General features: G+C 34.5%; 1 protein-coding gene across 2 annotated transcripts in view; it reads left to right on the top strand.

Annotated features, from left to right (window-relative positions):
- The window catches only part of LOC138335602 (cell division cycle protein 23 homolog), an 85634-nt gene that overhangs the window by 34740 nt on the left and 38615 nt on the right, over positions 1 to 12279 (top strand). For both annotated transcript variants that reach the window (XM_069284773.1, XM_069284772.1), the window contains exons 5-7: positions 7359 to 7491; positions 8390 to 8567; positions 10778 to 10875. In XM_069284773.1, the coding sequence (XP_069140874.1) occupies positions 7359 to 7491; positions 8390 to 8567; positions 10778 to 10875 (409 nt within the window). The remainder of the gene's footprint in view (positions 1 to 7358; positions 7492 to 8389; positions 8568 to 10777; positions 10876 to 12279) is intronic.

Here is a 12279-nt window from a genome sequence, read left to right as displayed (position 1 = left end):
ACTGAGTGACTGTAACAGTTTCTATCTATAACTTATGTACTGAGTGACTGTAACAGTTTCTATCTATAACTTATGTACTGAGTGACTGTAACAGTTTCTATCTATAACTTATGTACTGAGTGACTGTAACAGTTTCTATCTATAACTTATGTACTGAGTGACTGTAACAGTTTCTATCTATAACTTATGTACTGAGTGACCATAACAGTTTCTATCTATAAACTTATGTACTGAGTGACTGTAACAGTTTCTATCTATAACTTATGTACTGAGTGACTGTAACAGTTTCTATCTATAACTTATGTACTGAGTGACTGTAACAGTTTCTATCTATAAACTTATGTACTGAGTGACTGTAACAGTTTCTATCTATAACTTATGTACTGAGTGACTGTAACAGTTTCTATCTATAACTTATGTACTGAGTGACTGTAACAGTTTCTATCTATAAACTTATGTACTGAGTGACTGTAACAGTTTCTATCTATAAACTTATGTACTGAGTGACTGTAACAGTTTCTATCTATAAACTTATGTACTGAGTGACTGTAACAGTTTCTATCTATAAACTTATGTACTGAGTGACTGTAACAGTTTCTATCTATAACTTATGTACTGAGTGACTGTAACAGTTTCTATCTATAACTTATGTACTGAGTGACCGTAACAGTTTCTATCTATAACTTATGTACTGAGTGACTGTAACAGTTTCTAATCTATATAACTTATGTACTGAGTGACTGTAACAGTTTCTATCTATAACTTATGTACTGAGTGACTGTAACAGTTTCTATCTATAACTTATGTACTGAGTGACTGTAACAGTTTCTATCTATAACTTATGTACTGAGTGACTGTAACAGTTTCTATCTATAACTTATGTACTGAGTGACTGTAACAGTTTCTATCTATAACTTATGTACTGAGTGACTGTAACAGTTTCTATCTATAACTTATGTACTGAACTGTAAAGTTTCTATCTATAACTTATGTACTGAGTGACTGTAACAGTTTCTATCTATAACTTATGTACTGAGTGACTGTAACAGTTTCTATCTATAACTTATGTACTGAGTGACTGTAACAGTTTCTATCTATAACTTATGTACTGAGTGACTGTAACAGTTTCTATCTATAACTTATGTACTGAGTGACTGTAACAGTTTCTATCTATAACTTATGTACTGAGTGACTGTAACAGTTTCTATCTATAACTTATGTACTGAGTGACTGTAACAGTTTCTATCTATAAACTTATGTACTGAGTGACTGTAACAGTTTCTATCTATAACTTATGTACTGAGTGACTGTAACAGTTTCTATCTATAACTTATGTACTGAGTGACTGTAACAGTTTCTATCTATAACTTATGTACTGAGTGACTGTAACAGTTTCTATCTATAACTTATGTACTGAGTGACTGTAACAGTTTCTATCTATAACTTATGTACTGAGTGACTGTAACAGTTTCTATCTATAACTTATGTACTGAGTGACTGTAACAGTTTCTATCTATAACTTATGTACTGAGTGACTGTAACAGTTTCTATCTATAACTTATGTACTGAGTGACTGTAACAGTTTCTATCTATAACTTATGTACTGAGTGACTGTAACAGTTTCTATCTATAACTTATGTACTGAGTGACTGTAACAGTTTCTATCTATAACTTATGTACTGAGTGACTGTAACAGTTTCTATCTATAACTTATGTACTGAGTGACTGTAACAGTTTCTATCTATAACTTATGTACTGAGTGACTGTAACAGTTTCTATCTATAACTTATGTACTGAGTGACTGTAACAGTTTCTATCTATATAACTTATGTACTGAGTGACTGTAACAGTTTCTATCTATAACTTATGTACTGAGTGACTGTAACAGTTTCTATCTATAACTTATGTACTGAGTGACTGTAACAGTTTCTATCTATAACTTATGTACTGAGTGACTGTAACAGTTTCTATCTATAACTTATGTACTGAGTGACTGTAACAGTTTCTATCTATAACTTATGTACTGAGTGACTGTAACAGTTTCTATCTATAACTTATGTACTGAGTGACTGTAACAGTTTCTATCTATAAACTTATGTACTGAGTGACTGTAACAGTTTCTATCTATAACTTATGTACTGAGTGACTGTAACAGTTTCTATCTATAACTTATGTACTGAGTGACTGTAACAGTTTCTATCTATAACTTATGTACTGAGTGACTGTAACAGTTTCTATCTATAAACTTATGTACTGAGTGACTGTAACAGTTTCTATCTATAACTTATGTACTGAGTGACTGTAACAGTTTCTATCTATAACTTATATACTGAGTGACTGTAACAGTTTCTATCTATAAACTTATGTACTGAGTGACTGTAACAGTTTCTATCTATAAACTTATGTACTGAGTGACTGTAACAGTTTCTATCTATAACTTATGTACTGAGTGACTGTAACAGTTTCTATCTATAAACTTATGTACTGAGTGACTGTAACAGTTTCTATCTATCTATAACTTATGTACTGAGAGTGACTGTAACAGTTTCTATCTATAACTTATGTACTGAGTGACTGTAACAGTTTCTATCTATAAACTTATGTACTGAGTGACTGTAACAGTTTCTATCTATAACTTATGTACTGAGTGACTGTAACAGTTTCTATCTATAACTTATGTACTGAGTGACTGTAACAGTTTCTATCTATAAACTTATGTACTGAGTGACTGTAACAGTTTCTATCTATAAACTTATGTACTGAGTGACTGTAACAGTTTCTATCTATAACTTATGTACTGAGTGACTGTAACAGTTTCTATCTATAAACTTATGTACTGAGTGACTGTAACAGTTTCTATCTATAACTTATGTACTGAGTGACTGTAACAGTTTCTATCTATAACTTATGTACTGAGTGACTGTAACAGTTTCTATCTATAAACTTATGTACTGAGTGACTGTAACAGTTTCTATCTATAACTTATGTACTGAGTGACTGTAACAGTTTCTATCTATAACTTATGTACTGAGTGACTGTAACAGTTTCTATCTATAACTTATGTACTGAGTGACTGTAACAGTTTCTATCTATAACTTATGTACTGAGTGACTGTAACAGTTTCTATCTATAAACTTATGTACTGAGTGACTGTAACAGTTTCTATCTATAACTTATGTACTGAGTGACTGTAACAGTTTCTATCTATAACTTATGTACTGAGTGACCGTAACAGTTTCTATCTATAACTTATGTACTGAGTGACTGTAACAGTTTCTATCTATAAACTTATGTACTGAGTGACTGTAACAGTTTCTATCTATAACTTATGTACTGAGTGACTGTAACAGTTTCTATCTATAAACTTATGTACTGAGTGACTGTAACAGTTTCTATCTATAACTTATGTACTGAGTGACTGTAACAGTTTCTATCTATAACTTATGTACTGAGTGACTGTAACAGTTTCTATCTATAACTTATGTACTGAGTGACTGTAACAGTTTCTATCTATAACTTATGTACTGAGTGACTGTAACAGTTTTCTATCTATAACTTATGTACTGAGTGACTGTAACAGTTTCTATCTATAACTTATGTACTGAGTGACTGTAACAGTTTCTATCTATAACTTATGTACTGAGTGACTGTAACAGTTTCTATCTATAACTTATGTACTGAGTGACTGTAACAGTTTCTATCTATAACTTATGTACTGAGTGACTGTAACAGTTTCTATCTATAACTTATGTACTGAGTGACTGTAACAGTTTCTATCTATAACTTATGTACTGAGTGACTGTAACAGTTTCTATCTATAACTTATGTACTGAGTGACTGTAACAGTTTCTATCTATAACTTATGTACTGAGTGACCGTAACAGTTTCTATCTATAACTTATGTACTGAGTGACTGTAACAGTTTCTATCTATAACTTATGTACTGAGTGACTGTAACAGTTTCTATCTATAACTTATGTACTGAGTGACTGTAACAGTTTCTATCTATAACTTATGTACTGAGTGACTGTAACAGTTTCTATCTATAACTTATGTACTGAGTGACCGTAACAGTTTCTATCTATAACTTATGTACTGAGTGACTGTAACAGTTTCTATCTATAACTTATGTACTGAGTGACTGTAACAGTTTCTATCTATAACTTATGTACTGAGTGACTGTAACAGTTTCTATCTATAACTTATGTACTGAGTGACTGTAACAGTTTCTATCTATAACTTATGTACTGAGTGACTGTAACAGTTTCTATCTATAACTTATGTACTGAGTGACTGTAATAGTTTCTGTCTATAAACATATGTACTGAGTGACTGTAACAGTTTCTATCTATAACTTATGTACTGAGTGACTGTAATAGTTTTCTATCTATAACTTATGTACTGAGTGACTGTAACAGTTTCTATCTATAACTTATGTACTGAGTGACTGTAACAGTTTCTATCTATTAACTAATTATGTACTGAGTGACTGTAACAGTTTCTATCTATAAACTTATGTACTGGGTGGCTGTAATAGTTTCTATCTATAACTTATGTACTGAGTGACTGTAACAGTTTCTATCTATAAACTTATGTACTGAGTGACTGTAACAGTTTCTATCTATAACTTATGTACTGAGTGACTGTAACAGTTTCTATCTATAACTTATGTACTGAGTGACTGTAACAGTTTCTATCTATAAACTTATGTACTGAGTGACTGTAACAGTTTCTATCTATAACTTATGTACTGAGTGACTGTAACAGTTTCTATCTATAACTTATGTACTGAGTGACCGTAACAGTTTCTATCTATAACTTATGTACTGAGTGACGTAACAGTTTCTATCTATAAACTTATGTACTGAGTGACTGTAACAGTTTCTATCTATAACTTATGTACTGAGTGACCGTAACAGTTTCTATCTATAACTTATGTACTGAGTGACTGTAACAGTTTCTATCTATAACTTATTACTGAGTGACTGTAACAGTTTCTATCTATAAACTTATGTACTGAGTGACTGTAACAGTTTCTATCTATAAACTTATGTACTGAGTGACTGTAACAGTTTCTATCTATAAACTTATGTACTGAGTGACTGTAACAGTTTCTATCTATAAACTTATGTACTGAGTGACTGTAACAGTTTCTATCTATAAACTTATGTACTGAGTGACTGTAACAGTTTCTATCTATAACTTATGTACTGAGTGACTGTAACAGTTTCTATCTATAAACTTATGTACTGAGTGACTGTAACAGTTTCTATCTATAACTTATGTACTGAGTGACTGTAACAGTTTCTATCTATAAACTTATGTACTGAGTGACTGTAACAGTTTCTATCTATAACTTTTATACTGAGTGACTGTAACAGTTTCTATCTATAAACTTATGTACTGAGTGACTGTAACAGTTTCTATCTATAACTTATATACTGAGTGACTGTAACAGTTTCTATCTATAACTTATGTACTGAGTGACTGTAACAGTTTCTATCTATAACTTATGTACTGAGTGACTGTAACAGTTTCTATCTATAACTTATGTACTGAGTGACTGTAACAGTTTCTATCTATAAACTTATGTACTGAGTGACTGTAACAGTTTCTATCTATAAACTTATGTACTGAGTGACTGTAACAGTTTCTATCTATAACTTATGTACTGAGTGACTGTAACAGTTTCTATCTATAACTTATGTACTGAGTGACCGTAACAGTTTCTATCTATAACTTATGTACTGAGTGACTGTAACAGTTTCTATCTATAACTTATGTACTGAGTGACTGTAACAGTTTCTATCTATAACTTATGTACTGAGTGACTGTAACAGTTTCTATCTATAACTTATGTACTGAGTGACTGTAACAGTTTCTATCTATAAACTTATGTACTGAGTGACTGTAACAGTTTCTATCTATAACTTATGTACTGAGTGACTGTAACAGTTTCTATCTATAAACTTATGTACTGAGTGACTGTAACAGTTTCTATCTATAAACTTATGTACTGAGTGACTGTAACAGTTTCTATCTATAACTTATGTACTGAGTGACTGTAACAGTTTCTATCTATAACTTATGTACTGAGTGACTGTAACAGTTTCTATCTATAACTTATGTACTGAGTGACTGTAACAGTTTCTATCTATAAACTTATGTACTGAGTGACTGTAACAGTTTCTATCTATAACTTATGTACTGAGTGACTGTAACAGTTTCTATCTATAAACTTATGTACTGAGTGACTGTAACAGTTTCTATCTATAAACTTATGTACTGAGTGACTGTAACAGTTTCTATCTATAACTTATGTACTGAGTGACTGTAACAGTTTCTATCTATAACTTATGTACTGAGAGTGACTGTAACAGTTTCTATCTATAACTTATGTACTGAGTGACTGTAACAGTTTCTATCTATAACTTATGTATATCTTAAATAGTACTGAGTGACTGTAACAGTTTCTATCTATAACTTATGTACTGAGTGACTGTAACAGTTTCTATCTATAACTTATGTACTGAGTGACTGTAACAGTTTCTATCTATAACTTATGTACTGAGTGACTGTAACAGTTTCTATCTATAACTTATGTACTGAGTGACTGTAACAGTTTCTATCTATAACTTATGTACTGAGTGACTGTAACAGTTTCTATCTATAAACTTATGTACTGAGTGACTGTAACAGTTTCTATCTATAACTTATGTACTGAGTGACTGTAACAGTTTCTATCTATAACTTATGTACTGAGTGACTGTAACAGTTTCTATCTATAAACTTATGTACTGAGTGACTGTAACAGTTTCTATCTATAACTTATGTACTGAGTGACTGTAACAGTTTCTATCTATAAACTTATGTACTGAGTGACTGTAACAGTTTCTATCTATAAACTTATGTACTGAGTGACTGTAACAGTTTCTATCTATAAACTTATGTACTGAGTGACTGTAACAGTTTCTATCTATAAACTTATGTACTGAGTGACTGTAACAGTTTCTATCTATAAACTTATGTACTGAGTGACTGTAACAGTTTCTATCTATAACTTATGTACTGAGTTTCTATCTGGTATAGTTTCTATCTATAAACTTATGTACTGACTGACTGTAACAGTTTCTATCTATAAACTTATGTACTGAGTGACTGGTATAGTTTCTATCTATAAACTTATGTACTGAGTGACTGTAACAGTTTCTATCTATAAACTTATGTACTGAGTGACTGTAACAGTTTCTATCTATAACTTATGTACTGAGTGACTGTAACAGTTTCTATCTATAAACTTATGTACTGAGTGACTGTAACAGTTTCTATCTATACTTTAGATAAATGTATATTTGTAGATATGGTGTAGTTCTGAAGAAATTGGAGCTGATTAAGGAGGCTATGGAGATATTTGTGGAGGCTCTCACACAGGAACCATTACACTGGGGAGCATGGCAGGAACTGGCTGGACTTATCACAGACAAAGAAACAGTAAGTAACTTCTTCTCAAAAACTGCGCAACCAAATTCTTTGAAATTTTACAGAAATTGAACCTTCCATGGCCAATATTCAACCAAAATTGTAAGTTATATGATCCTAGCTTCAAGAGGCCATAGGGGTGTGACCAAAAGGGGTCAAATTGGCTAAAAAGTTCAGCTGAAATTCTAGAAATGATAGAATCAAATACTCTTCATAGATGAAAAGGTTCAAAAGTTGTAAAATTAACCCTATATTTGAATAATATAATTAACTAATTGTTGGATATTTTTTGATGTTTTGATTATCATTCTCTCGTTAACAATTCCACAGAAAATCGATAGTGAAATCAATTTGCCATTGTGTTGTGATTGTAAACAACCACGCTTCAGTCGGCTGATTTTCAGTGAATTAAGATTTGGCCAGAAACATTCTTAGGGGAAAGGGAACAGATTTTGCATAAATGGTGACTCTGACCCCCCTAGGGCCTGAGGGGCAGGGCCCAATTCGGAAAATTTGGTAATTCTTTAAAAACTCTACTGGTCAAAAAGTTTTCAACAGATTTTAACCAAATTTGGCCAGAAACATCCTTAAAGGGAAAGGGAACAAATTTTGTATAAATGGTGACTCTGACCCCTGCATGGATTATGACCCAATTTGGCCACAAACATCCTTGGGAGAAGGGGAACAGAACTTGTGTAAATTTTGGCTCTGACCGGGGGGCAGGAGAGGCAGGACCCAATAGGGAATTAGAGGTTAATATTGGAAATCCTTCAGAAAAGAAACAATGAACCTGTATTCAGAACATTACTTGGCATTAAAAACCAGGTGAGCAATACAGGCCCTCTGGGCTTCTTGTTCACATGTTAATCACCATGTTATTATGTAAAAATATTGTCTGATTTTTTGGCAGTTGTTGTCGCTCTACCTGCCCAATCACTGGATAAAAAATGTGTTCCTGGCTCACATATACCTCCAACTACAACTGAATGAGGAAGCTATGAAGATCTACCAGAGCTTGGCAGAGAATGGGTTTGCCAAGAGTTCCTACATAGTATCACAGATTGCCGTAGCCTATCATAACATGAGAGGTGAGAATCAATCAGTTATCAAAGTTTTACCTCATCCGAAGGGGGAAGGGAGTTTGTATCAATTTTATAAGATGTGCACATGTCATATTGGGGCCAATTTATAAGTACTGGACATTGTTGTCAATTCAATCTGTTAATTTACCTGTAACCACCTTAATTGCACCCCCTTATACAGTCAAACCTGTCTTAACCACCCCCTGTATTCAGCGACTTCCTGTATTATGTGACCTTAATTATTCCTCCCAATGATATTTACTAATAAATGACCTGTATTCAATGACCACCTGCCTAACGCGACTAATTACCATAAAAATTCACACCATAACATGTTCATAACCTGTCTCAAGCGACTATTTTGTAACTGTAACCAGAAGTTTTGGAATGAAATCTCGCAGGATTTTGTGTGAGTTTGGTGTGAACAATGTTTAAGTCAATCAGACACTTTATACAATGCATTGCTCCAAGCGTAGTCAACAAGAGTTTAACTGCATTGAGCAAATGTGTGTCTCTGCAGAGATTGATAAGGCGATGTTTTACAACAGAATGATGATGATAAGATGGCTATTGTATCCTATATTGTATGAAATATACGTATATGAACTTGATTGCCAATTATTATCCCCCGCCCAACGTCCGTCTGTCTGTCCGTCCGTCCGAATGGTTTCCGGAGCATAACTCTAAAACCAGTAGAGATATTTCCACGAAACTTCATACACATATTGGTCTTATGGTCTAGTAGTGCCTTTTGCTATTTTTAGGTTTTCATTTTTTTCATTTTTTCTGTAAGCATGGAAACATTGCTGAAAATATCATATTTTTGTACCAGGTTCGTTTCCGGAGCATAACTCTAAAACCAGAAGAGATATTTCCACGAAACTTCATAGACACATTGGTCTTATGGTCTAGTAGTGCCTTTTGCTATTTTAAGGTTTTCAGTTTTTGTACTTTTTTCTGTAACCATGGAAACATTGCTGAAAATGGCAGATTTTTGTGTAAGAATCGTTTCCGGAGCACAACTCTAAAACCAGCAGAGATATTTCCATGAAACCTCATAGACACATTGTTCTTATGGTCTAGTAGTGCCTTTTGCTATTTTTAGGTTTTCACTTTTTGTGTTTTTTTCTGTAACCATAGAAACATTGCTGAAAATATCATATTTTTGTAGCAGGTTCATTTCCGGAGCATAACTCTAAAACCAGCAGAGATATTTCCACGAAACTTCATAGAAACATTCTTTTTATGGTCTAGTAGTACCTTTTGCTATTTTTAGGTTTTCATTTTTTGCACTTTTTCCGCTACCATGGAAACATTGCTGAAAATATCATGGTAAATGGTAAATGTTACTTTGCAAAACTCCACCCATTTTTGTGTATATAGTCTAATATAAATGTCAAGGCTGTATACCTGATTCAACAATTGCAGCCCCGCTCTACTTGAATTATACTCCATCTTTCTTTAGCTCAACTTCCTTTTTTCCTGTTTTTTTTTCATACACATAAGTCTCCACAATCAAACTTACTTCAGCTTTGATATCTCCATTGGCAGGGGATCTGAATGACTATGTCCTTGTTTCATTGAAAACACAGCAAAATGATTTTATAGAATTTCGGGAAATAACCTGTTTTTCATAATGGCGGCTGTAGTGGCCATCTTGAATTTCAGATCAACTTGACAAATAACAAGTGGGGGCGGGGTCAAATAGGGGAAATGTAGCAAATTCTTTAAAATCCTTCTGTAGAAATAAATAATTTAAGTTAAAATCTAATTTAGCCTTCAAGTTGGTAGCTTGTGTTCTTGGCCTGGAACAGGTGAGGGATACAGGCCCATCGTATCAGTAATGACACTGCCACCATGTTGAAAGCCCATTTTAAACTTCAGCTCAACAAATTAAGTTCAATTGGTGTGATTTAGGTACAACTTGCCTAACATGATCCCCACCAAGTATTGTTATTTGTCAAGTTGATCTGAAATTCAAGATGGCCACTACAGCCGCCATTATGAAAAACACATTTTAAACCAATTTCTTTAAATGTAGAAGAACAACTGCCTAAACTTGTTATTTTAAACCTGCACTGTCAAAAATCCAAGATGGATGTCAAAGTCAGCATCTTTGAATATATTTTAATCTTTTCCTATTGAAATGGTGTGAAGGTTGTGAGATGGCAGTTCCCTTGGGTCTCCTGTGTGATAACCTACTTTTGTTGTTTCAGATGTTGATCAGGCAATGAATGTGTTTACGGAGCTACAGGAAATGGATCCATACCGACTGGAAAACATGGATATTTTCTCGAATCTTCTATACATTAAAGTAAGGCTAAAATAATAGATCAATAGTGTATCACATTTACTGAGCTTTCATATCATTTTCTGAGTTGAAATATCCATGGTTTTGCCTTTGGATCAACAGTGACAATAGTATATTCATTGTTCACCTGGTCCAAAGACTGCATCCAGAGTCCGGCCAACAACAATCTACGTCTTCTTCATATCCATTGGCCTGAATTTGATCAAATATCACTGATAACATCTTTATTCCGTAGGGACTGCAGATTATTGAAATAGTTGGACAGATACTGTGTCCTTTGTTTGTAGGAGATGAGGGCTGAGCTGGCTCACCTCGCCCACAAGTGTTGTGACATTGATAAGTACTTTGTCCTTTGTTTGTAAGTACTTTGTCCTTTGTTTGTAGGAGATGAGGGCTGAGCTGGCTCACCTTGCCCACAAGTGTTGTGACATTGATAAGTACTTTGTCCTTTGTTTGTAAGAGATGAGGGCTGAGCTGGCTCACCTCACCCACAAGTGTTGTGACATTGATAAGTACTGTGTCCTTTGTTTGTAGGAGATGAGGACTGAGCTGTCTCACCTTGCCCACAAGTGTTGTGACATTGATAAGTACTGTGTCCTTTGTTTGTAGGAGATGAGGGCTGAGTTGGCTCACCTCGCCCACAAGTGTTGTGACATTGATAAGTACTGTGTCCTTTGTTTGTAGGAGATGAGGGCTGAGCTGGCTCACCTCGCCCACAAGTGTTGTGACATTGATAAGTACTTTGTCCTTTGTTTGTAGGAGATGAGGACTGAGCTGTCTCACCTTGCCCACAAGTGTTGTGACATTGATAAGTACTTTGTCCTTTGTTTGTAGGAGATGAGGGCTGAGCTGGCTCACCTCGCCCACAAGTGTTGTGACATTGATAAGTACCGTGTCCTTTGTTTGTAGGAGATGAGGGCTGAGCTGGCTCACCTCGCCCACAAGTGTTGTGACATTGATAAGTACTGTGTCCTTTGTTTGTAGGAGATGAGGACTGAGCTGGCTCACCTTGCCCACAAGTGTTGTGACATTGATAAGTACTTTGTCCTTTGTTTGTAGGAGATGAGGACTGAGCTGTCTCACCTTGCCCACAAGTGTTGTGACATTGATAAGTACTTTGTCCTTTGTTTGTAGGAGATGAGGACTGAGCTGTCTCACCTTGCCCACAAGTGTTGTGACATTGATAAGTACTTTGTCCTTTGTTTGTAGGAGATGAGGGCTGAGCTGGCTCACCTCACCCACAAGTGTTGTGACATTGATAAGTACCGTGTCCTTTGTTTGTAGGAGATGAGGACTGAGCTGGCTCACCTCGCCCACAAGTGTTGTGACATTGATAAGTACTGTGTCCTTTGTTTGTAGGAGATGAGGGCTGAGCTGGCTCACCTCGCCCACAAGTGTTGTGACATT

Source organism: Argopecten irradians, chromosome 11 (assembly GCF_041381155.1).
Source record: "Argopecten irradians isolate NY chromosome 11, Ai_NY, whole genome shotgun sequence".
In the NCBI taxonomy this organism is placed as follows: Eukaryota; Metazoa; Mollusca; class Bivalvia; order Pectinida; family Pectinidae; genus Argopecten; species Argopecten irradians.
Note: the sequence above shows the minus strand (reverse complement) of the source record. Positions and strands in the feature narration are given on the sequence as shown.